The 26174-nt window shown below is 41.3% G+C and overlaps 1 protein-coding gene across 4 annotated transcripts; it reads right to left on the reverse strand.

Moving 5' to 3' along the window:
• Positions 1-4058: 4058 nt before the first annotated feature.
• LOC136443264 (G protein pathway suppressor 2-like) lies at positions 4059-26162 on the reverse strand. Of its 4 annotated transcripts, none has more exons than XM_066440432.1 (11): positions 26037-26162; positions 20866-21050; positions 17530-17633; positions 15450-15568; positions 14777-14850; positions 14385-14473; positions 13476-13902; positions 7429-7538; positions 7012-7122; positions 6304-6378; positions 4059-5698 (listed from the first exon to the last, which is right to left on the reverse strand). In XM_066440432.1, exons 2-11 carry the CDS (start codon positions 20957-20959, stop codon positions 5615-5617), a joined length of 1287 nt encoding a protein of 428 aa, XP_066296529.1. In that variant the 5' UTR covers positions 20960-21050; positions 26037-26162; the 3' UTR covers positions 4059-5614. The 4 variants fall into 4 exon arrangements, with proteins under 4 accessions (XP_066296529.1, XP_066296530.1, XP_066296528.1 ...); XM_066440433.1 differs by having other exon boundaries at positions 7429-7487; positions 15444-15568; XM_066440431.1 differs by having other exon boundaries at positions 15444-15568.
• Positions 26163-26174: the final 12 nt, after the last annotated feature.

The raw sequence follows: 26174 nt of genomic DNA on the forward strand, positions 1-26174 counted from the left end.
CGCTTGCAAATGACTTAGAACAGCTTATTAGGCCGTTCTACGTCGTTTTCAATGCAAATCCGCTTTTTCCCAGCCAAAAAATTTCAAAGTGATAATTTGGCTCCAAACCCCTGTTTTAAGGCCTATTTCGACGTTTTGGAGCGAAATACGGCCTTTGCCGGTAAAATTTCATCTTGGCTTTTTTTCTCGCCAAACCGCTCGGAATCGCTTGCAAATGACTTAGAACAGCTTATTAGGCCGTTCTACGTCGTTTTCAATGCAAATCCGCTTTTTCCCAGCCAAAAAATTTCAAAGTGATAATTTGGCTCCAAACCCCTGTTTTAAGGCCTATTTCGACGTTTTGGAGCGAAATACGGCCTTTGCCGGTAAAATTTCAACTTTTGCTTTTTTTCTCGCCAAACCGCTCGGAATCGCTTGCAAATGACTTAGAACAGCTTATTAGGCCGTTCTACGTCGTTTCCAATGCAAATCCGACGTTTTTGCGAAAAGAAATTTCAAAGTGATAATTTCGCTCAAAACCTCTGTTTTAAGGCTTATTTCGCCGTTCTGAAGCCTAATACGGCCTTTGCCGGTAAAATTTCATCTTGGCTTTTTTTCTCGCCAAACCGCTCGGAATCGCTTGCAAATGACTTAGAACAGCTTATTAGGCCGTTCTACGTCGTTTTCAATGCAAATCCGCTTTTTCCCAGCCAAAAAATTTCAAAGTGATAATTTGGCTCCAAACCCCTGTTTTAAGGCCTATTTCGACGTTTTGGAGCGAAATACGGCCTTTGCCGGTAAAATTTCATCTTGGCTTTTTTTCTCGCCAAACCGCTCGGAATCGCTTGCAAATGACTTAGAACAGCTTATTAGGCCGTTCTACGTCGTTTTCAATGCAAATCCGCTTTTTCCCAGCCAAAAAATTTCAAAGTGATAATTTGGCTCCAAACCCCTGTTTTAAGGCCTATTTCGACGTTTTGGAGCGAAATACGGCCTTTGCCGGTAAAATTTCATCTTGGCTTTTTTTCTCGCCAAACCGCTCGGAATCGCTTGCAAATGACTTAGAACAGCTTATTAGGCCGCTCTACGTCGTTTTCAATGCAAATCCGCTTTTTCCCAGCCAAAAAATTTCAAAGTGATAATTTGGCTCCAAACCCCTGTTTTAAGGCCTATTTCGACGTTTTGGAGCGAAATACGGCCTTTGCCGGTAAAATTTCATCTTGGCTTTTTTTCTCGCCAAACCGCTCGGAATCGCTTGCAAATGACTTAGAACAGCTTATTAGGCCGTTCTACGTCGTTTTCAATGCAAATCCGCTTTTTCCCAGCCAAAAAATTTCAAAGTGATAATTTGGCTCCAAACCCCTGTTTTAAGGCCTATTTCGACGTTTTGGAGCGAAATACGGCCTTTGCCGGTAAAATTTAATCTTGGCTTTTTTTCTCGCCAAACCGCTCGGAATCGCTTGCAAATGACTTAGAACAGCTTATTAGGCCGTTCTACGTCGTTTTCAATGCAAATCCGCTTTTTCCCAGCCAAAAAATTTCAAAGTGATAATTTGGCTCCAAACCCCTGTTTTAAGGCCTATTTCGACGTTTTGGAGCGAAATACGGCCTTTGCCGGTAAAATTTCATCTTGGCTTTTTTTCTCGCCAAACCGCTCGGAATCGCTTGCAAATGACTTAGAACAGCTTATTAGGCCGTTCTACGTCGTTTTCAATGCAAATCCGCTTTTTCCCAGCCAAAAAATTTCAAAGTGATAATTTGGCTCCAAACCCCTGTTTTAAGGCCTATTTCGACGTTTTGGAGCGAAATACGGCCTTTGCCGGTAAAATTTCATCTTGGCTTTTTTTCTCGCCAAACCGCTCGGAATCGCTTGCAAATGACTTAGAACAGCTTATTAGGCCGTTCTACGTCGTTTTCAATGCAAATCCGCTTTTTCCCAGCCAAAAAATTTCAAAGTGATAATTTGGCTCCAAACCCCTGTTTTAAGGCCTATTTCGACGTTTTGGAGCGAAATACGGCCTTTGCCGGTAAAATTTCATCTTGGCTTTTTTTCTCGCCAAACCGCTCGGAATCGTTTGCAAATGACTTAGAACAGCTTATTAGGCCGTTCTACGTCGTTTCCAATGCAAATCCGACGTTTTTGCGAAAAGAAATTTCAAAGTGATAATTTCGCTCAAAACCTCTGTTTTAAGGCTTATTTCGCCGTTCTGAGGCCTAATACGGCCTTTGCCGGTAAAATTTCATCTTGGCTTTTTTTCTCGCCAAACCGCTCGGAATCGTTTGCAAATGACTTAGAACAGCTTATTAGGCCGTTCTACGTCGTTTCCAATGCAAATCCGACGTTTTTGCGAAAAGAAATTTCAAAGTGCTAATTTCGCTCAAAACCTCTGTTTTAAGGCTTATTTCGCCGTTCTGAGGCCTAATACGGCCTTTGCCGGTAAAATTTCATCTTGGCTTTTTTTCTCGCCAAACCGCTCGGAATCGTTTGCAAATGACTTAGAACAGCTTATTAGGCCGTTCTACGTCGTTTCCAATGCAAATCCGACGTTTTTGCGAAAAGAAATTTCAAAGTGCTAATTTCGCTCAAAACCTCTGTTTTAAGGCTTATTTCGCCGTTCTGAGGCCTAATACGGCCTTTGCCGGTAAAATTTCATCTTGGCTTTTTTTCTCGCCAAACCGCTCGGAATCGTTTGCAAATGACTTAGAACAGCTTATTAGGCCGTTCTACGTCGTTTCCAATGCAAATCCGACGTTTTTGCGAAAAGAAATTTCAAAGTGATAATTTCGCTCAAAACCTCTGTTTTAAGGCTTATTTCGCCGTTCTGAGGCCTAATACGGCCTTTGCCGGTAAAATTTCATCTTGGCTTTTTTTCTCGCCAAACCGCTCGGAATCGTTTGCAAATGACTTAGAACAGCTTATTAGGCCGTTCTACGTCGTTTCCAATGCAAATCCGACGTTTTTGCGAAAAGAAATTTCAAAGTGATAATTTCGCTCAAAACCTCTGTTTTAAGGCTTATTTCGCCGTTCTGAGGCCTAATACGGCCTTTGCCGGTAAAATTTCATCTTGGATCTTTTCCTCGCCAAACCGCTCCGAATCGTCTATTTTTGAATAGCTTATTAGGCCGTTCTACGTCGTTTCCAATGCAAAACCGGCGTTGTCCCGCAAAGAAATTTCGAGGTGATAATTTCGCCCAAAAGCTCTGTTTTAAGGCCTATTTCGCCGTTCTGTGGCCTAATACGGCCTTTGCCACCGCCAAATTTCTTTTTTGGAAAATGTCGGATTTGCATTGGAAACGACGTAGAACAGCCTTATAAGCTGTTCTAAGTAAAAAACGAACGATTCGGAGCGGTTTGGCGAGAAAAAAAGCCAGAATGGATTTTTAACCGCAAAGGCCGTATTAGGCCTCAAAACGTCGAAATATGCCTTAAGACGTAGGTTTTTTGGCGAAATTGTCACCTACAAATTTCTTTTCGGGAAAATGTCGGATTTGCATTGGAAACGACGTAGAACAGCCTAATAAGCTGTTCTACGTCAAAGGGAAATTGTACATCAGCTTTGCTTCCCTCAGGGATTGAATGATAAAACTTAAGCTGAATGCAGATATTAATGTTATTGTGCTCTCTGTCATCTTGGCAAAGAAGTTGTACTCTCACACAAAATCTCATTTTTTTATGGCTGTATGTGTGCAACAAGTAACTAGTAACAAGTGGCTAGGACATTCCTTTTTCAAAAACCAACATGTATTGGAGTGCAGAAAGGGGATGCAGTATCAAAATCTGTGCATTGCACACTTTGGAATACATGTTTTATGTTTTCAACTCCACAAAACTGGAAACAGAAAGTTACATTTCAGTTCTACATTTATATTTTGGGTCCATACATATACTATATTTGTCATGTTTGTACATATATTCAAAGAATATTGTACATGTGTGTGTCTATAGGTAATGTATACAGATAGATAGATAGATAAAGAGAGAGATATTTATGCACAAAAAGACCTACCGTATTTATGAGCAAACATTGTGGTAATGCACACTTCACGAATGAATGCTATAAATGAATAGTCATACAGACTTTAATGTTTACAACTGTTTATTAGACTTCAATATCATACAGATGTACCAAATATAATAAGGAAAATGCAAAATTTGTTAGGCTATTAATATTACAATGTATTTTGAATCTCTAGAATGTTTTTTTTTTTAAATTAAGCATTAGTCAAATATGCTTTGACAACAGGCAATATTCCAACTGTGTGCCTACCAGACTCTGACTGTTTAAGAATGACACAGAGCTACAATCAAGACATACTGTACAGTACAATATAATATCTTTAGCTTGATGTTTGGCAGTATAACATGTATTATATCCATTTCATATAAAAGCAGTTATATTCAATATAGTGGCATTGGTGCATTCACATAAAAAACAATGTATTACAGTGATAACACTGTGTCCAATTACAAATTCCAGCTAGAAAATTCCTACTAGTACTTTGTTGTTGATCCGTCGGTAGGCTAACTGTATACGGCAAAATACTTTCCAAATTCTTTTAGCACAATAAAACTTTTATAAGCATCATCATCTAATACAATTTTATACATTGTAAATGTATACACAAAAACATATTCTATGCATTTTTATCTTCACACAAAACATAAAAGTGACTTCATCTACCTTGATGATGATGATGACAGGTTTATTCAGTTCAGTAGACAAACAGATACAGGCCTCATAGCAGCCCTAGGGCTGAATTAACAGGCTTGTTTACATTATCAATAATCAAATTTACATATACATAAAAACATTTCATTGTTACCATCACAATTACAAAATTCTTCGGATTTAAAATCTTAATGTCATAATCTCTTACTGGTCAGTGCTGTTTAGCAGAGTTACCATGTAGTAAATGGGGCTCTTAGTGAACCTGACAGTATTTGCTCTAAAAGTCTGTAGTCGGTTACACGACCAAGTCTTTCTGCCGGAGATCGCTTCGCGGCACGGTGGGAGCCAGTCTCTGAAGATCGGGGATCTCAGAAGGGAGCGGGCATAACTTCTGCATAGTTCTAGTCGTCTTTGGGCCAGTGGTGTAAGGGAGAGTTCTGTCAGGGCTGAGCTGTAGCAGGTGTAGTTCTGTCTCAGGATGATCTTACATGCCCTCTTCTGCACTGTCTCTATTGACTTAGATTCGGCAACAGTCAGTCCCGGATGCCATACTTGGCATGCATATTCTAATACCGGACGCACGAAGCCGATATAAACAAGTACAAGGTCGTCGGTAGTAAGGCCATGCTTGGACAATGTTCTTAACATATAGAGACGTTTGCTGCCCTTCCCAACAATCATTTCGACGAGCTTGGTCCACTTGAGGTTGCTCTTAAGTATGATGCCCAGGATGCGCGCATATTCTACAACCTCCAGCTGAGTGGGACCCACTGTGATGACAGGTGGGGGTGGTGGATGCTTCATGAAACAGAACAGAAGCACTTTACATTTGGACGGGTTCAAAGTCATATGGTTTTCATTGGTCCATCTGGCTAAGCCGTCGATGTCATCTTGGATGGTAGGAACTCTAAGAACATGTCGTGGTTCTAATAACGACAAGTCGTCGACTACTAATACCTTCTGCCCTATTGGTAGTAGCCAGGTCTGGTCTGCTGTAGATAGGTGCCGTGGGGAGGGGGGTGTCTGGTCGCACCCTGTTGGAAGGCAGTCTGTGGGGGGAGAATTGGAAATGTGTTAAAAACTATCAACCCAATCCTGGATCAGGACATCTCGGTTGGGGCTGCACCCATCTTTCGGGAAGGACATAAAATGGGGGTCCTGTGTTCGAGGAGGTGCCTCGAGCACATTCAAGGGAAAGGGCTAGCAACCTCTCCCTGTAAAAATATACCCTGCTACTGAAACAGCAAGGAAACTTGCTGACCTGTGTGCCACTAGGCACTACAAGGGTCTGAATGAATTTAAAAAAAAAAACTTTTTGAAGGATCATGAAGGAATTATTAACGTTGTATGCTTAAATCTAGAAGGAAGATATGTGGAATTTAGAAAATCTGTTTAGTGTTACAGTCAAATGACATTTACATTCAATGATGATGAAAGTTATGACAGAAAAAGATACCATAATACAGAGGTAAGTATTACCGCACAATGTCATTATGCAAGAGGTTGACATATATGTACATGTATTCAACTATGTTTTCCTAAATACTACCGATAGTCTTAGAATTACCACTGATACAATGTTTTGGCATACTAGAACCAGTCTAGATGTGCAAAGCCACCTGCGGTATGCTAAAGGTTAAAATACACTTCTTACAGCATGCTGGTATGCTGCCGGTGACCCAGGTCTGGTCTGAGGTCTGGGTGGGTAAGCTGAAGAAACCAAACTTGCCTGCGAAAGAGGAAACAACTTTTAGAACAGGACACAACATAAGCCAACATACTTGGTCTCATGCCCTTTGTATGTCGATACAAAAATGTATTTTCACGAAAGTGTACAGTCAAAACGTGCCCAAGAAGACAATTAAGGGCACCAATAAAATCTGGCCTATGTACACAGGTGGTCACTATAGACAGGATTCTTAATGCTTGTGTCAATGGGAAAAATTATCGAAGGACCAGCAAGAAGTGGTCTGAAGCAAGAAGTGGAAATAAATAAATAAATAAATAAATAAATAAGAAGTGGTCATATTGCAATTTGCCAGGTGGTCGTAATGTAGAAGTGATCACTTGTGCACGTTTGACATTATTTCAGACATATCCAGATCACTGTACTTGGCAGAAATCCCATACATAGCCGAGTTAATTCTAGTAATGATTATCAAAGTGAAGTCTGATAATAATTAACAAAAATGCACTAAGCTTGAACCGGTATTGTAGACTACATGTACTTTGCAGATTTCATCCAAATCATAACATAAGACAAAACTTATTCTATTTTATCAACATTTTATGACTAATCTATTAGGGCAAAATTCTGCAAACTAGTTAACAAGATATGATGATATTGTGTTTGACCCCTGACCTTGTGCTGCGGAGGAACGTGCAGCTGCTGCTGGGGAGGGTGCGGCATCAGGGCCTGCTGGGACTGCTGCGGGTGTACCGCCTGGGGAGGGGCCATCCCTCGTAGGTGGGTCTACAGGAGGGGACAGGGCAACATTTTCTACACTCCAGAATAAGGCTATATGAAGTTTTTTTCCCAAGGAGAAGAGAGGAACAAGGTCAGAACACCCCCATGCCCTGACCATGCGCCCCCTTACTTAGTGTAGCAGATCCTCTGACAAGCATAAGATTCTGATTGACCAGAAATATTACACGGCCACATGTACAGATTGGCCACTAGTCTGTGACACATCTAACACTTATTTTAAGTTGTAAGAAGCCCCATAATGTCTCCTTTTAACTTAAAATAGATAAATAAAATAAGAAAATGATACCGTACCTGTTGTTCAGCGTATGCAGCTTGCTGACTGGGTGTTCCATGCTGAGGAGGCATGTAACCTAGAACGGCAGAGGACACCGTGGTTGCTAGGAGGTAAGCCTTCACGTCCCCTACAGTAGTGGAGAAATCATAGCCACTCAAGTTAAACAAAGCCTCCACCTCAGATGGTTAAACTTGAAGGAAATGTAAAGACAGAAACACAAAGGCAATTTAGTTCATCCACAAAATGAAAAAAAATTATGGTTGTAGAAAATGATAGCAATCCAAAGCAAATGCAAACAAAAAAGTAAATAAACCAACAGTTACACTATTAGTAAAATCATCAATTGAAAACAAGCATGCCCAACCCTCACACAAAATTACTGCCATTAACCCTCAAACCACCGTATGGGGGCAAAACTGACCCCAGGCGTATATCAACATGTGCCATTTTTACATTTCGAGTCGAAAACAAAATTCCTTCTATGAGTTTGTTTGTATATATGTCTCATAACTTCTCATAAGTTTTTACCAAGATTGGCTCGTTGTTGATTAAGTTATCCTAGAAAGTTTATGAGTGGTCCAGTGGGGTCAAAACTGACCCCAGCAAAATCTGCACTCATATTCCCGATTGTTTGATACTTATCATCTAGTAACATGTATGACAAGGGTTATTATGATCATAGTAGCAAAATATTATTTTGTAGAAACGTGAAAAAACAACATGTTTTAATGAACGTAAATATTTTTGACGTTGCGACGTATTATGACGTCATTTATGTGATTTTCTTGGCGAAAACCACCGAATTGGGTATTTTCATATAACTCTAAGGTACACGATAAAACGTTGATAGAAATTCTGCATGATAAATTATAATGTATTCAAAAACGTCATTTGTCAATTTGAACAGGAACGACGTCGAAATGACGTCATGAAAATTTCATTCATATCTAGCTACCACTAGTGAAATCCGCCATCTTGGTTCCGCCATCTTGAATTTTTTTAAATGCATTTTTTCATCAAATAACCTCAAAGCACAATAAAAATAGACTAAGACGTTTATATTAAGATTGTTTCGGTTACAATAAACATGGAAATGATGAAATTTGAGGTTGAAATAGCCGGTTATAGCTAATCTAATTATATCGTCCGCCATCTTAGATTTGGACCGATGACGAAATCAAATTTGCATAAATTATGAATATTGAATCATAAAAGTTATTGTTACTTACATTAGATGGTATTGACATTGGAAAATAAGTGCAGTTTAAAAAGACAACCCTAAAATTACATTTCTAAATCCAAAATTAGGGACTTTTTCCAAATATGGCTCTCAGGATCCGGTTGCCATGGTGACAAGAAAACATTCATTAGTTATTTCATTTATATCAAATTGTTGCCAACAAAATTTTAGCAAAGGTGACCAAGTCTGGTTGTTCTAGCGCAAGCCATTCAGATGCAATATCATATCAAGTGTTCACGCAGGCCTCAAAAGAGCCCGCTTGTCTGAATAGCGTCAGTTGCAAAAGACGATGTTCCCCCTTTTTGCATAAATTATGATAATAAGCAGAAATTATTCACACCTAATAATGTCAAACTGTCCCTTACAGATATATGGAACTATACATGTATGCAAATGAAAAAAAGAGTCACCAAAAAAGCTGTATTTGTAAAAAACATTTTGGGGTCAGTTTTGACCCCATACAGTAAGATTAGTCATAAAAAAGCTACGGTGGTTTGAGGGTTAAGAATTAAACATGCATAGTAAGTGAGAAAAAAAGGTTCCACAGAAAAGGCGACCAACTGAGAACAACATTTTACACAAAACTGTACGACAGAAAAGAACATCAAAAGTAATTTGTGTTGTTATACCAGCCAATCACCATGTAAAACGTCTTATGTTAGTTAGATATTAATTATACTTTTTGTAATGTTAATGGTCCGAGAGAAAGAGATCTGTTAAATCCTGTGATTCAATCTTTCTGCCTTACCATGTCAGTGTTTATCTATAGTGGTTACAACAATGATTTTCAGACAGTTGAATTACCTGTTGACCAAAGCTGATGAAAACACACAGCATCGTAATAACATTGTGCTTGCTTTACACAAGACATCATAAAACACAGTTACAAAACTGCAAAATCAACCAAGTCATGTTTTTGCAAGCAAAAAACAATGGACCAATCCCATAGCCCAGCCTACCTCGCTCAAAGTACACAAGTACAGGGTTCGAAATACAATTAAGCAACTTGCAAGTGATTTTCAAGATTTGCAAGTAAAAATAATATGAACTTGCAATTTTGCAAGTTGAAAATACCGGTGGATCATGTAAGCACCGGCCTGTAGTGTAAGCACTGCAAAACTTCCCAAGTTTCAGCCTCAAAGTTCCAAGTCAAAAATGCATGTATCATGTACATTTTCGCCAAAAATAGTTACTCAAATAACTGGATAAAATTTTGAAACAGACGTTTCAGATAGCATCTGCTAGAACTAGGTTTTTATACCAAACCTAGTAGTTTCCTGTAAACTTCAAACTGAAGGTTGTCATCCTTCTCTATGATGGTTGGGTTTGCGGATTCGATGGGGTGGTCTACAGGGGTGGGCTAGTGGGGTGGGCTACCTCAGCATCTATCCTTTCTGGACCTCAAGGCTGTGCATGGGGGTTTAGCATTGAATGGAATTTCCTTGAGGAAAAGATGGGTCACTCTGTGGGAGGGCCGGAAAGAATGCTTTATTTTGCTGAAGGATCATATTGCTTTGGGGATGCTACAGTGGGGGGTGGAGGTGGGCAATGAGCATACTGCATACATTTACATTGTGCAGGAGTTTGTTATCCCCAGTTTTAGATTTTTAAACATGGAGGACTATGTTCCCTGTTCCTTTATATACTGCTCAATCAGGCCAACAGGACAGTATAGCATTGTGGCTACAAGAAAGAAATGAGCAACAAAAGCAACACTATACATTGTACAAACACACACACACTTAACGATACAACATTCTAACCCACGCTCATGCACACTGACACACATAACCACAAATACATTGTACATTGTATGCAAGCACATGCATTCAGGTACATTCTAGTCTAAATGTGAGACATATGTTTTGAATTTTGTCAAACAAAGGCTCTCTCATTCCCTAGCTGTCCTATGCAACTTCCAGTTTATTTCCCCTTGAACCTCTTCCCTAAAATCCTAATTGTATACTGAGTACTTAGAAGTTTGTTTATGATAAATGGCTTTTCTACCAGTCTTGCTGCAACTACCCCCCCCCCCACCTGCCATATGATCAGCTGTTACCTTCCCTCTAGCCCACCCACAGCTTGACCCAGATCCTCTTCAAGGAAATTCCATAAGAGGCCAAACCCCCATGCACAGCCTTGAGGTCCAGAAAGGGTAGATGCTGAGGTAGCCCACCCCACTAGCCCACCCCTGTAGACCTCCCCATCGAATCCGCAAACCCTGCCTAGGAAGGGGAGCATATTGTCATAACTTGGCTCCTGTGTGCAGGTGTGAACTTGATGTTGTCATCTAGTTGGTTTATGTGGTCAGTCGTCCGCCACTCTCTTTTTTAGCCTACACCAAGTGTCGTCCACATAGCGGAACCAGTTGGCTGGGGGAGTGTCACTGAAAGTACTGAGGGCTTTGTTCTCAAAATTCTCCATATATAGGTTCACTACAATGGGTGATACCAGTGATCCCATAGCACAGCCGTGCAGTTGCTGGAAAAACTGTTGTTTGTAAGTGAAGTATGTGCACCCTAGGCAGAGGTCTCTAAGCAGTTCACAAAGGTGGTCCACAGAAAGGTTGGTTCTATCTGCAAGTGTATGCAAGGGTATGCAAGTGAAAAGCGAGCACATCATATGAAGTGATTATTTAGTCTTCTGCTACCTTGATCGCTACACAATAGTTTTTGCCATGTCTCTGACATCGAAATCTGTTGTGTAGCGATTTGAGTTACTTCAGACAACAAACCCTGGCTAACGAAGAGATCCAGATTGAATGCTGGGCACACTGAAGCACAGCCGGCTATCATAGTATGAACTTGAAGAGTCTTACAATCAAACAAAGGAATTGTATTGAGCAATATGTAAAATATTAGGAAAGGTATCGATGAAACCTAGAAGTGTTTTCTTTGGTACTCTGTTATTTGTGATAAACAGCCCATGGTGAGTGAAACAGGAAATGAATATCAGATGTGGGTCACTGTGACTCACATTACAAATAACAACCTGACAAAGGGGCAAGTCTAGACATGATCTCTGACCACGTGGCATGGCAGAACTGAGCTTTACAAAAAGCAAGTAAAAGTTAAACACAGATTTAAATCAGGGGTAAATCTCACTGTAAAGAGTCAGTATTCTCAAATGTATGGTATATGTACATTTTTGAATTCATTTGTTGAATTTCAAAGCACTGTTGACCCCGGTTAGGGGTCACAGCGGGGAACCTATGCCCAATTTTTCAATATTAATATAAGTACATTTTTTTGAAGTGGCGAGGAAGGTTATAATTTGAACAAGATGTGTACAGTTATTCTGTTCAATATTTATATACTCAACTGGTATGGCCCTCGGGCATGATGGAATAAAATTAACCTACGACTACCTGCTTATCATCTTCTTTTCCTCGGACAGAAGTAGCTTGGACATGGTTTACCTGTCAACTTCGTAATTTTCCGGGGGGTATGTTTATTCCGGGGGGTATGTTTATTAGATTTTGAAGATTTGTTCAGGGGGTACTTTAATTTATTCTGAGGCGTATGTTTATTTGGGAGATGAGAGTATTAGTAAATCTATATTTAGATGTTTAGTCTGAAAAGTTGCTATGTCAGGCGGAGTATGTATGCATAGCAAAAGCAGTTACATACCGACTATATTTTGCAAGTTTTGGCGGCGCCTCAGTGGCGAGCCAAATGGTATAGTATTGTGTGCAGTTTGCAAACATTCTAGGAATTGCACAGGCATTTGTCCACAGGCATTTTAAGCCAATAGAATGTTTGGAATGTTAGTCAGCAGTATAAAGGATAGAAAGCCATGCAGACCCCCTGGGGACAGAAAACCTAGACAGGCAACCACATCTGTGGACCAGATGTGTCAGGCTTATGTATACATGACCACTCAGATCCATTTATCTATTTCTGTATTCTTTTACTAGGGTAGCTCCCTCAGTGGCTTGGCACAGATTGTCAGGGAGGCCCTAGGCCTGTGAGTGTGTTTGTATTTGTGGCAGAACAGGTAATCATCAGCCCTTTTCGTTGGAAATCCTGTATGAACAGCACCACCCATCAGTGCCCTAAGCAGGGTACAGTAAAAATTAAAACAACATCTCTGGTATGTTTGGATGTTTGGTTTTGTCATCCAGGTTCCCTTGGGTAGTCTAGTATGTTTGGATGTTAGCCCCCTATGACCTCAGGTCCTGGAATGGTGGAATGTGGGTCATCCATGCCCCTTCTGGTATTCCATTGGTATCTAGGTCAGGGGTACCCCAGGAATGCAGAGGATAGAATGAGTATCATGCAGCTATTTTTAGATCGTACATGTAGGTCCTGCAGTGTTTGGAATGTTAGCCAGCAGGAAGTTCCTGGCATGAATTCCTAAGCTACTACGTATACATGTAGTAACATCGTGCCTATTCACCTTCCTGATGTCTATGGGGCATGAGCCATGTGTCTGTATTTGTCCAACAGAACAGGTACTCATCGCCCTTTTCGTTAGAAATCCTGTGTGAACAGCACCACCTTTCTCAGTATCAGTGCCCTAAGCAGGGTACAGTAAAAATGAAAACAACAACAACTACCATCGCCATGGCGATGTATTTTTTTTCAGTGCCAATCTTGTTCAAATTGCAAGTAAAATTTTGCAAGTAACCCAAAAAAAGTATTTCAATCCCTGCAAGTAGAAATGCAAAATAAAAGCCGGGAAATGCAAAAATGTGAATGACATTGGCTGAGCCAATATTGGCCATGCTATCATTGGTTGAACTTTGTGATATACAATCAGGATTGGTCCATTGTACTATAATTGTTTCCCATTGATATAGTACAGCAAAGAAGCCGTCCTTACCAGGCTGTTGTACTCTATACGCCTGCCCGTACTGTTCAGGCTTGTGTTGTGCGTATTGATACGTATACGCCGCCTGACCGTGGGCGTATTTTGAAGCGGCCTGGGTGACAGCGTACGCTCCCGTAGCAGCCTGGCTCGTCGCATACTGGCTGTGCGGGGTCTGACTGACTTGGTAGGCCGTCTGTGATTGGCTGGTGGCATAGGCAGCAGCCTGCTGTGATTGGCTGGCTGCATAAGCCGGCTGTCCTGATTGGCTGGAGGGGTAGTGACTTGGTTGGCTGACTGGATAGGAGTGATGTGATTGGTCGTGGGCATAAGTGGTGTGATGCTTGACTCCGTACGGATGCTGCCCATGGGGGGTGGGGCGGGGAGGGTAGACCTGCACAACAGGAGGGGAGGGGCTTCGCTGCCGCTTCAATGCTCCACCCTGCCAGAAGAAGAGAAAACTACATTACAACGAACTCAGATCTACACATCATAAATAGAGCACAATCATAGTAGCAATGAATTTCAAAGTCTTAAATTGTAAAGCTAATTTTTCTCTATTTTCTCTCTCACATCTAGAGTAAGTCAAAAATCAAAATTCAAATGGATTATTCTTCAATTCAAGTATCCACCAATTATATAATCAACCAAACATGCGGTTTTCCAGCACTTAACTATAGCCCCGACAATGCCCGGACTACAGCAAAAATCTGAAAAACCATTGTCCAAATAAGTTGACTGTTAAAACCCTGAAAATTGTAGGAGGGCCTAATTTTCTTTTTTGAATCGTTACATTCATAAGAAATCTCAAATTGCGCTGCAGGCCACTTTTTATGGAGGTTATGAGGGAGGAGGTCCAAGGTAAGATTGGAAAAATAAATATTGTATAGTTTAATCACAGTAATAGGCAACTGAATGACATACATGAGAAGTAGAGGGAGGTGTGTGTGTCTGGTATATGGCTGCCTTGGGATGTTCCACTGGCAGTGGTGTTCTAGTCTGGACAGGAACACCTGGGTTAGAAGGCAAAAGTTTTGACTCCAATTAAAAAAAACTGTCCACAAGGAAGTTATTAACAGGAGGCCAAAACCTTTTGGTCTGTTCTACAAATGAAAGAAATACAAAATTGTATGAGATAGTTAACAGCAAATGTTTGTAATGGTAAAAAGTGGAACACCTATATTTCCATAAACCGTAGTGCAGTCACGGATATCCTAACACACTCACATACTAGTACTAGTATCACTCAGATATCTAGACTGATACATGTACATTCAAATAGTTTATCACACAATGTACATGAGAATGATACTGACCAGGCATGACCATATGTGCACCTGCTAGATGCATCCCCGACTGGTAGATGTGGTGGCCCATAGCAGCCATGTCACTGTAAGTATATTCAACATATTCATGAGATAGCCAATAGGGTTATGATATGACTTCTTTCTACTGCACACAAGTACAAATGTACTGGATTGGATTGGAAGCATCACATTTACATGTAGATGATCACAAACATACAGAAAACTGTTTTGAGTTCTCTGGGACTGCAGTACGTCAATGAAGGTAAGACATCCAGGTGACTGTTTCAAAATTTTACCCAGTTGCTTGAATAACTATTTTTCGTGTATCTTATTACCTGGATGTCTAACCTTCATCAACGTATCCACTATCTTTTGTCTGTTATTAAAAAGAATCTAAAGTCCAACAGATATCTACAGATCAATTCATAGTATCAAATAATAATACTTGTTGGATTTCTGACTCTTTTCAGCCACTGACAAAGGCTAGACCTGAAATGTCTGCTCGTCTACAAAATCTATTCAGTTCTTTGAGTAACTTTTCTATTGTGTAACCACCATAGTAACAAAATGTAAGATGGTGCCAACCATGCAGATAGTTCACAATTCACGGAATGGTATACAATGTCAGATAGAAAAGTCGAAAGTGAAAGGATGTTATGAATGATATGGTCCTTACATGTACCTTTGTTCCCTCATCCTGGCCTTGCGTTTGTCCTCCTCGTTAAGAACTCTCTTCAGCTGGAGGAACAGCTGATGTTTCTCCTCCTGGAGGGTGTCTAACTTCTTCTGAAGCTTGGCAATCTGATAGTGCAGTGATGAAGAATATGATCACGAAGCCATCTTTCACAACAATAACTAAATGTCTCTTTAGATTTAGTTCAACTAGATTACAATGAATTATGAAAAGCATCCATCAACATCAAGCTACTAGAGATATCATAAGCAAAGTTCATGCAAATACAAATCTTACCCAAGACTGTCTCCAGCTTTAGATTTTTTTTTCTGTCTCATTCATTGTTTGGGAGCACACGTTGTCACTTTTTGCTGTTAAATCTGTCATTATAAGTTTATAGTTTAAATTTTTATCCATTTCGTGTCCTGAAGCTTAAAATATTGGGACAGATGGAATAACTTTTTTCTGTCCCACCAAGTAAATTCCCATGTCCCATCCCAGAGACAGCCCGGAATACACAAATTTCGTCACAGGGGGATTTTGCTATTGTCTATGTCATCCTGCACGTCTTTAAAAACATAGAAGACGTTCGAACGATACTCCCTGAACCCGGTGGAAGCAGGTGTTGGATTACAATCTGACTGGAAAGAACACGCAGAAGCGGTCTCCAGTAAGTCAAGGAAAGTACTAGGGTTGCTAAGCAAACTCCAACACAAGCTACCTTGTAAAGCCATGGAGATTGCCTACATCACTCTTGTGCGCACAAAGTTAGAATATGCTTCCATCCTTCTTAGTAACAACAGTACCACTGCCAGCAAGTCCCTTGAGCAAGTACAGTACCACGCCGGACGCCTCGTCTCAGGTGCGATGGCACGTACGCCACAAGGCAAACTCCTGGAAGAGCTAGAGTGGGATAGTCTTGCAGTCAGAAGAGACTACAACAGATTACTGATCATGCATAAACTAGTATCAGGTCCTATGCCATCCCATCTCAAGCTGTTGATTCCCACCACTAGAGACAGCCAAAGACCACTGAATCTTCGCCTACGGAACGACACACACCTGCATGTTCTTCACTCCAGAACAAATACGTACAAGAACAGCTTCGTACCGTACACCACACGTCTCTGAAATACTCCGAATAGCCTTCCGAAGGAAGTGAAGGAAGCCGCACCCTTCAACCAGTTCAAGCAGAAGTGTAGAAACCACATGTTCACAGCTCGACATCATCAGAAGTACTGCAGGCTTGGTGATTGCTGCAGCAACATTCTTGCTACAGACTCCGTATTGGCTGGTGTCAGCTCAACTCCATGCTGGCTAACTTCAACCTTACCATGGCCACCTCTGCACGCAGTGGCAAGACAATCACTTACCACAACTGTGTATCGTCTGGTGGAACGAGGCTTTTGGACGCCTTTTACACTTACATTCTATCAACATATCGATTCTAGGCACTTCCAGCAGTTCCTCCTAGCCTTTTTCTATCTAAATATATTTTTTTAGTTAATTTCCAGACTCTGCAAACATTTCATTGGACATAACAGTTCACCCTTTTCTCTCTATGACCTCTGACCTCAGAATGTACTTGCCTATTTTATCTTGTGTATATAATGATGACTAAACGATGTTAAATTGGATTGTAAAATTGACTTCATGATTGATAGTAGTGTTGTATAAGTAGTGATGTGTAAATTGCCATTGCTTACATGTATGTATTTGTCTGTCCCTAACCGTTGACTCTCAAACATCAGCTATGCTGCCTCGAGAGTCAGTGTAGTGTACCGTGACATTTGACAATAGATAAATAGATGAAATACAATCTGACTGATTTACAGGAGATAAGTACTAAATAAGCCGCGAGGAAGGGGAATTATCCATCGACATTATATAGCGATATCCAGAAATGTGTGGGCGCCGGGCTCCTCACGGGAATACCCGTGACACGCCGGGCTATGTGACACCGGTCGGGGTTTGGGAATGTCGTTTCACCGCATTTTTACCGACGTGCGCGATGATATAGACAGTTTGTCAGCAAAGCCCCCCTATGACGAAACCAGTTTGTGTGGTTAAATTGGTTTATTGTACCCACCTCTTCTTTAGTCTGTTCCAGAGTCATGGACTCCTGCTGCTGCTGCTGTCTCCTCCTGTCCTCCTCACGTTTCCTCTCCAGGGCCTTGTCAGCCTCCTGCTCTTCTGCTCATGGAAAACAAAAATGTCTTCTTGTTTTCAGAAAACATAGTTTTAAGTGGAATAAGACATGAAAAATGATTTGCATTGTATTTGATCAAAGCTAGAGGGTAGGAATAAAACGAAAACAACATGTAACAAAGTAGTACAAGATGGCAAAAAGCAGAGAAGAAAACTTACCAACAATGGAAGACAAATAAATCATGCATACTTTTATATATATCCATTATTGTAGATGACCCAAATACTTCAAAAGTAAAACAGATAAGTGTAAATAGCTTTAAGTCATACATGTACCTAGGCCGTGATAACATTCAATACAGGTGTTCCTGATCTGCGATATTTTGGGTTATCACATAGGCTTCCACACGTACAATGAGCACATGTAGGCTTTCATAGGCTACAGGCTACTTGTATTAAATGTCGAGTGCGCCACTGTCAAAAATTTGAATACCAGCTTCCGAAGTTGGGAATTGCTGTTGTTGTTGCTTGAACTTGAAGACACAAAGTTCCTTCTTGAAGTTCCTTCTCGACGTTAACTTCTGGCACATTTTGCATTGAAGGCTCGTTCTCAATGAAATGTGCAAAATAGCGATTTTTAGGTTCGAAAATTTGATCAGCTCATTTTCCAAGCACACGGTCACCTACCTCATTTTTTAGGTAAACATCTCCTTTTATGATCCCCAAAATATGACAGCTAATTTATCACGGGAAGTCACCAAAAATTTCTGAGCTTTGTTTAGATGTCCTTGGAGTTTACCAATATTTTTGCGACAAAAATCTTGAACATCAGTTAATCAAATATTTCAATTTTGATTATGTCATGACATCGCCTTCAAAACCTATAGTTGAGAAGTCAGTATGTCTGCTAATACTTCTGTCAAATTTAGCGCCGTGTTGATGATTATAACTGTTTCATTTAAGAATAAGAATGTGTGGAATTGTTTTTGCATTTCGACTTGTTTAGCAATTTAACAGAGACGGAATCTGCTAGTTCTTGCAAAATGTTCCATCCTCCGTTGATTCGAATTATTTACCTCTTACAACATCTATAACATACTCAATGTTGCGAAGTGAATGCGAACTGATACTGCTTAGGAGAAGTAAAGCACTTGGACCAGAGGGGGGATCGTGGAAAAACGGTTACATACTGTCGTCAAAAAGCGTGTTCACCAGACGTAAGTCGCCAAGTTGTAATTGATCGAGTTCTGATTTCTTGGGACATACGGACTGGCAAACTATAATTGTTTAAGTAAATAAAAGGTACTTTTCTGCATCATGTGAACCTACCACGTAGATACGGTCAACGTATATTTCACAGTCTGGGCCACTGGGGCAAAAATGTCCGCCCATTTATCTCGTATTTTTCTCTCTTAAGCAGGCCAGAGTCACATAAATAAGGAACAAAACATTGATCGTACCAGTGTACTCAGTATGGCTACTCGTGTACTGAAATAGCATCTTCTTGACCTTTACAGTACGTGGGAGCAATGCCTTCTCTGATAACTTAACTGCTAGTAACCACAAAGAGCCAATTGTCTCATTTTCTGTTAAATTTCTGATCTGAGCGTTGAGGACAAATGAGTCGTACGCAGACGACTTACATATCATTTGTCCATCTGACAAAGCTCTGCAAACCTCATTTGTTGACGTTCTGATGCTGAAAGCGATATTCTGTTCAGCGAAAAATGAAGCTAATATATATACTGTATCAAATATGTTTCATGTTCCTACTCTTTCTCTAAGCTTGAATATTAGCAAGCCAGTTGGTCAGTACACAAGTCTCTGCACCTTTGTAATTTTGTGCCATGCAGATATGAAATAAGTTATCTTATTGGAAGAAAAGGGATACAAAAACTACCACTGTAAACGCAACATGAGCAACAATTGGGCAATGCCTGACACCTGATATCCCATGTGCCACGTTTGGGCAACACGTTGGCAACGTTTGGATAACACAATATGTCAGCGGGACTGTTTCTCGTTTGCAGAGTTCATCGCATTTTTTAAGACTTTATTTGAAGATAATCAATCCCATTATGGTGCATCCAAACATATCCAAGGCGGAAAGTTAGATATTACTTATTGTCTTGAGGTTTAAAAAAATTCAACTTTGAAAACAAAATCTGGAAGAAATAGTAGAATATTGGAATATGATAACCCTACAGAGGGTTATTCTCAGTTGAATCTATTATACTTTTCTATTCTAGGTAATGTATTTTCCGCAACCGGTGTAAGTTCCGTTACCAGTAACTAGGGGTGGATACCCGTTTGGCTTAATAAGGTCCAAGTCCAAGTTTTGGTCAAGAGATTTAGGTTCCGGTTCAGACCTGAACCTGATCCTGTACAGTTGATGTTTTGTTTTATTAGACCAATATCAAGCATAGAGAATTGATACTGACACGCACAACTATGAAAGTTTCTTGGCAAGGACTTTCAAGATAAACCAGTGTTTGATATTTGAATGTTGTACTTATTTCAGATGCCTTTTTTGTCAGAGGGGAGACTCGACACACTTTTTATCAGTAAAATGACGTATGTACGGGCATTTAGAAAATGGGCAGTGTTCCTACACTAGGCCTTGTTAACAACACAGAGCATCAAACGATGGTAACAGAGATTACATTAATAACTGTTATGTCTTTTGTTTGGGGAGGTGGTTCACAACTGATAGCAAACACTTCTTATTTGTTACTTTTAAAAGCCAGAAAAGTTTTGAGTCGTCATAAAAACGTAAGTTTGCACCTTATATGTGGCATATCTTAATGTCAGGAGCGTCTTACTTCAAAATCAAAGGTGTTTTTCTGTGCTGCACTAAGTATAGATGTGGCTTGAACCGCTTCTGTCCACTGCCACGGTAATTTCATGGTAATCTTATCTGTCAAAGTGGCCATCCCCCATTTTGTCCCCCTGACCTGTTATCCTAGCCAGGCTTGAACTGATTAGTACTGGTACAGTACTAGTACACCAGGGTTCAGGTATTTTGGACCTGTACCTAATTGATTGTACCGGTACTGTATCAGTACACTGTACCAGTACACAGCTCTACCATAGGTTCCAGCCATCCTGCGGTTTGGATCACCCTCCTGGCTGGTACCTAGGGTGATATGGAATACCCCGTGTTGTATTCTCTATTCATGATGATGAAACACCTTCAACAACAGGACTAAGGAATCTTAATCCTAACACAGAAGATGCCACACTAACAGTTAATTCTTCTACAGCACCCCTAGCTTACCCTGTCTCTTCTTCTCTCTCTCCTTCATGATGTGAGTCTTGAGTGCTGCCAACATGGGCTGACTCAGCTTGGGACGTTCCAGTAATGCTGGCATCTCTGATCTTATTTTTCACTGACCACAGACCACAGGAAGTGATAATGGGTTGTATTTCAGTGTGTGTGACCCTGTACTGTTTTGTGTCGACCTTAAAGACAAAATCAAGAAAGCTGATGAGTGATGAAGATATTGAGAGAGATACCAATCATATTTTTAACTGTACTGTTTTCAACTTCATCCCAAATGCACCCACAAACGCCCACTCTGGCGTAGCCCGCGCTGCACGAATCTGTTTTTTTGCCCGGAATATATTCAGGTTGTGCTCCCATTAATTACTCCTGTGTTTCAAGTCAATCCATCGATCCAAAGTTAAATAAAGCGAAGTTGAAGATTCTTACCTGGCTTTTTAGCGAATGCCCAGCAAAAATGGCTTTTTAGCTAATGCCCAATATATCAGCCAAAATATCAGCCATTGTGACACGGGCGCTAAATCTAACACCATAAACATGTTGAACAAGTTGTCCCCTGAATGTGTACTCAGTTTCCGTGCTGTACACGCCTATAAAGTGACGTTTTTTAACAAAATAAGCGGCGCTGGGAATCCACGGCCTCGGACCAGTCACTTGACCAGAGTCACTTACTTTTATTTAACTTTAGATCTATGGATTGCCTCTAAACTGAGGAGTAATTGATGGGAGCACAACCTGAATATATTCCGAGCAAAAAAACAGAGATTCGTGCAGTGCGGACTTCGCCAGAGTGGGCGTTTGTGGGCAATCGCTAAAAAGCTGGTCCCCAACCCAAAGTGGTAACCTCTTCCTTATTTCTGTACTTTTTTTTTGGTACGTTGTAGTTGGTATCAAGCTCTCATAATAGTAATTTTACCAACGACAATCTTACAGTTTTATAGATGAGTAATAAATCCATTTACCTGGGCCGCGAAAAAGTTTGATACGGGTGTCTCGGACTGTGTGATAATTTTCCGTATCACACGGTGTTCTAGACTTGTATCACACGGGCTTCCATAGAGTATTTAGAATGCATTTCGAGTGCACCGGTTGCGCCGCCGTCAAAAATTCGAATACTGGATTCGGAGGTTGGAATTAATGTTGTTACAGTTTTGCGTTCGAGGACACAAAACTCCCTCAACTTCTGCATTGAAATGTGTGTTTTCCCAGGCATAAATAAATCATCCCCAGTCCCAGCCCTCCCGCGGGTCGGATCGCCCTCCGGCCTACGGGCAATCCTACCCGTGGTTGGGCTGGTACCTCTGGTGATACGGAATACCCCGTGTTGTATTCTATATTTATGTCATACCTGGGCCGCAAAAACGTTCGATACGGGTGTTCCGCATCATGTGATAATTTTCCGTATCACACGGGGTTCTAAGTGGTATCACACGGGTTTCCATAGAATATTATGCATTTCGAGTGCGCCAGTTGCGCCGCTGTCGAAAATTTGAATGCCAGATTTGGAGGTTGGAATCAATGTTGTTACGATTTCTTTGTTAGAGGACACAAAAGTCTCTCAACTTCAGGCGCATTTCGCATTGAAATGTGTATTTTTTTGGGTTGGTATGACATAAATAAAATATACAACACGGTGTATTCCGCATCACCCTCGGTCCCAACCTTCGGGCGATACGACCCGCGGTCGGGCCAGTACCAAATCCCACGTCACTTTGCCCTCTGTTCTGGTTAAGATATGGGCGGTAAAGACAGGGCCATAGGCCGAGGCCCAAACAGAAGCAAAGCGTACGTGCTGATGTCACCTTCCCACGGCCACTAGCCTTTTCTTCCTTCCTCGTTTTTTTTCTAATGCTTACTCTCATAGAAAAGGAAAGAATTGTTTTCGTCTTCTCCAAACAAAATACCAATGACTTGACCAGACGGCTGTCACTATGGTTTCCTACAGGTGTAGTTGACACCCTGTGGTGCTCGATTACATAGCATAGCGTGTCATGACATGGGCTGGTTACCATGGCAGTGAGCCTCCTTGTGCGACCCACGCATTATCTGTTTCTGAATCCATCTCTTTGCCTGAAAATAGGCTGCATAACGCAATTCAATTGTAGGGCATCTAAAGCCTACCTAAAATATTCCAAAAGTGACTGCTTCTACGACCAGTGTTACAGATTACGTTCTGTTCTTGAGAGCGACCGCCCAGACACCGCATTCTATCCCACTGTGGGGCACCGACATGGAACAGTGTCTTAAAGTTGGCGGAACTCTTTGTTGTCTAATTACTCACAAAGGATGGGATGGTGTTTTACATATAGAGTGATCATCTTCGCGTGAATGATTCTAAAACTTCCGTGTGAATCCATGCCTCCAGCAATAGACTCACTTCCCTCTTTTTGGAAGCTTGCGGGAAAACTAAACTGCCAAGTTCATAAGCACGAATGTAAAAACCTTTTTGGATAACTTGCGGGAACCCAAACGCCTGGTCCAAGTTTCTCTGCATGCGAATGTCGTCTTGTTTTTTAGACACGTCTAAATTCCAATGGTCCTAACCCCTTATGTCGCACTATGGTTCACCTTTCGCGACACCAGAATGACATATGGCGGATGTGGTTATCTTACCCCTTCCCAGAGTGCATTAGTGACTTGGGATAGTACCAAATCCCACGTCACTTTGCCCTCTGTTCGGGTTAAGATATGGGTGGTAAAGACAGGGCTCACCCTTTCACCCTATCGGAAATACCGTGTTGCATTCTATATGCATCTTAGCCGTGGCGACTAACGAAGGGAGTTTTTGCTTGATATTACATATACTTTCCCTTCTTAGTCGTGGGGCACGACAGAAATTCACTTCTACTCAAGCGACGCCGGCCTTTTAACTTGCACGCCGGCCCGATTCTTGTTCTCCCTGAACTCCCAACGCCCTTACCTGCGTCGCCGGGCACTTTAGCAACGCCGGAAACCCCAAGTTAATCCACAACAGGGGTTGATGCGGCAGAAGTCAATGGAAAACAGCATCGGGGCCGCCATTTTCGTTCAAAAATACAAAGAGAGTGACGTCATCGCTTGTACAGCCTGATTGGTCTAGTACAGCCATGTGAGTAAACGCACCAATCAGGCTGTACAAGCGATGACGTCACTCTCTTTGTATTTTTGAACGAAAAATGGCAGCCCCGATGCTGCTTTCCATTGACTTCTGCCGCATCAACCCCTGTTGTGGATTAACTTGGGGTTTCCGGCGTTGCTAAAGTGCCCGGCAACGCAGGTAAAGGCGTTAGTAAATTCAGGGAGAACAAGGCGTGCAAGTTAAAAGGCCGGCGTCGCTTGAGTAGAAGTGAATTTCTGTCGTGCCCCATGACTAAGAAGGGAAAGTATATGTAATATCAAGCAAAAACTCCCTTCATTAGTCGCCACGGCTATATGCATCTTGAATTAAGTGATCACAGTCTAGCAACATCTTCTTCTTCGTTAGGTATTTACATACAGTCAAACCTGCCTAGGCGACCACCTTTTCAACGCGACCACCTGGCCATGGCGACCGCTTTTTCTCGGTCCCGAAAATTTTCCCCATAGGCACAAGCATTAAGCTGCCTGCCCAAGGCGACCACCCGTCCAACGCGACCGCGACCGCCACGAATCGGGAGCGCACAGAGCACAATCCCTGCCCATGGCGGCCGCCTAATTTTCAAGCTTGTGGTGACATCGGATCATTTTGCTGTCGGATTTCACGGAAATGTTTTCAAGACTTTGAAGGACAAAATAAGGACAAAAATATATGGAATAGTAACGTTATAACATCGATTCCTCCATGAAGTGTTTTAATAAAACGTTCCCCCTATAAACACTGTAAAGACAAATGTTTGTGATGTTGTTGTGCCTTTATAATCGTAATCTTATAGTTTACCGCAAACTCAAGCAAGTTCAGTTTAAAATCAATTTTCAAAACGAATACGTAGTGCATGGCGTCAAAAAGTCAGATTTCACAGAAATTACTATCTATATCTTGTATTTTCAACAAAAATGTGTCTGTGTCTTACTAAACTCCGCCGAGAAATGACTTCGCGGCGGGCAGAACACCGGGCGAGAAATGTTGTTCCTCGGTCCCGACGCCATCTTGGATTTGGCATGGCCCGCATTTAACGTACCGCTGACCTTTCTAAAACACGATGCTTTTGTGTATGAGCATTTACGAATACTCTAGTTATTGACGAAAATTAATATTCTTTTTTTCTTTTTATTTCCATGAATCTTACAAACCGTTCTGCTACACTGACTTACCTTTTGATGCGGTCGCATAGAGCTTGGCGGCGCGGCGCGACGAAATCACCGTTCCGTTTTCATCTTTAGTTGTCAGATCGAAAACTTTTTGACCCTTTTATCTACCGGTCGGCGCCCCAAAAAAGGCTGGGGCCAGGAGGTGTTTTCTAAGGATTTGTCTTAGGCCTTAAAACTTCGATGATGTGCGTGTGTGTGTACTATTTAATCTAACGTGTGAATGCGGGATGGTGCTGCGATCATCGAGGCAACCATTGTTTTGTAGTCAAAATTATTACGAAAATGTGTACACGATGTAGCGGTGTACAATTATTACAACGATAACGGAAAATGTAATTTTTGTAGCCTCTTTCTGTCAATGAGAAATTGAACTTGGTGGGGCTCATGCTGTCTAAATTCACATAATTTTCCATCCATTTACGTACTGTATTTGAAAACCTCGACCTGGAAACATGTCAGTGGAATCCTCTTCATGGCGACCACCTGTCCATCGCGACCGTTTTTGCTCGGTCCGCCGGGTGGTCGCCTTGGGCAGGTTTGACTGTACTACAATAACTCTTTGAGTAGAGTAGAATTTTCGGTCAGGTAGGACTGTTCCAGTTTAGACCGCTCTTCATTGTTGTTTGCCAGTTCCTGATGACATTTAACAACATCTACAAGCCTTTGATACCGTCTAATTTTTCTTTCAAAGATGCTGCCAGGTTATCATGAACTGTTGAGAATCCCTATGGAACTCATGCGTGACAGATGATGAAGGATGGGTGGGAGGGGGGCACAGGAGCGGTCACCTCTACCTTAAATTAGAACCGCCCGAAATTCGTTTTTCCATTCACAAGCCAAACAAAAGTATCATCATGTACAAAGATGCACACATGGTCTAAATCTTTCCCATTACTTACAAGTCTCCTCTTGATTTTTTTCGCAGACGTGGATTTCGAATTTCTTCCAAATATTTCATCTCAGGCGGCCATGTTTACTATCCCAGCATGCACCCCGGGAATGTCCGTAGGTTTTCGGTAGTTTCCGGAGGTTGAGAT

The sequence above is a fragment of the Branchiostoma lanceolatum genome, chromosome 10 (genome assembly GCF_035083965.1).
Source record: "Branchiostoma lanceolatum isolate klBraLanc5 chromosome 10, klBraLanc5.hap2, whole genome shotgun sequence".
Classification (NCBI taxonomy): Eukaryota; Metazoa; Chordata; class Leptocardii; order Amphioxiformes; family Branchiostomatidae; genus Branchiostoma; species Branchiostoma lanceolatum.

Excerpts from the sequence above, each read along its gene's own strand:
- LOC136443264 (XM_066440431.1), bottom strand. The coding sequence starts at position 20,959 with ATGCCAGCATTACTGGAACGTCCCAAGCTGAGTCAGCCCATGTTGGCA. Across the intron at positions 17,634-20,865 it reads GAGAGAGAAGAAGAGACAGG|AAGAGCAGGAGGCTGACAAG; the intron begins GTAAGCTAGGGG and ends TTCCATGAGCAG. Across the intron at positions 14,851-15,443 it reads ATGAGGGAACAAAGGTACAT|TGACATGGCTGCTATGGGCC; the intron begins GTAAGGACCATA and ends ATATACTTACAG.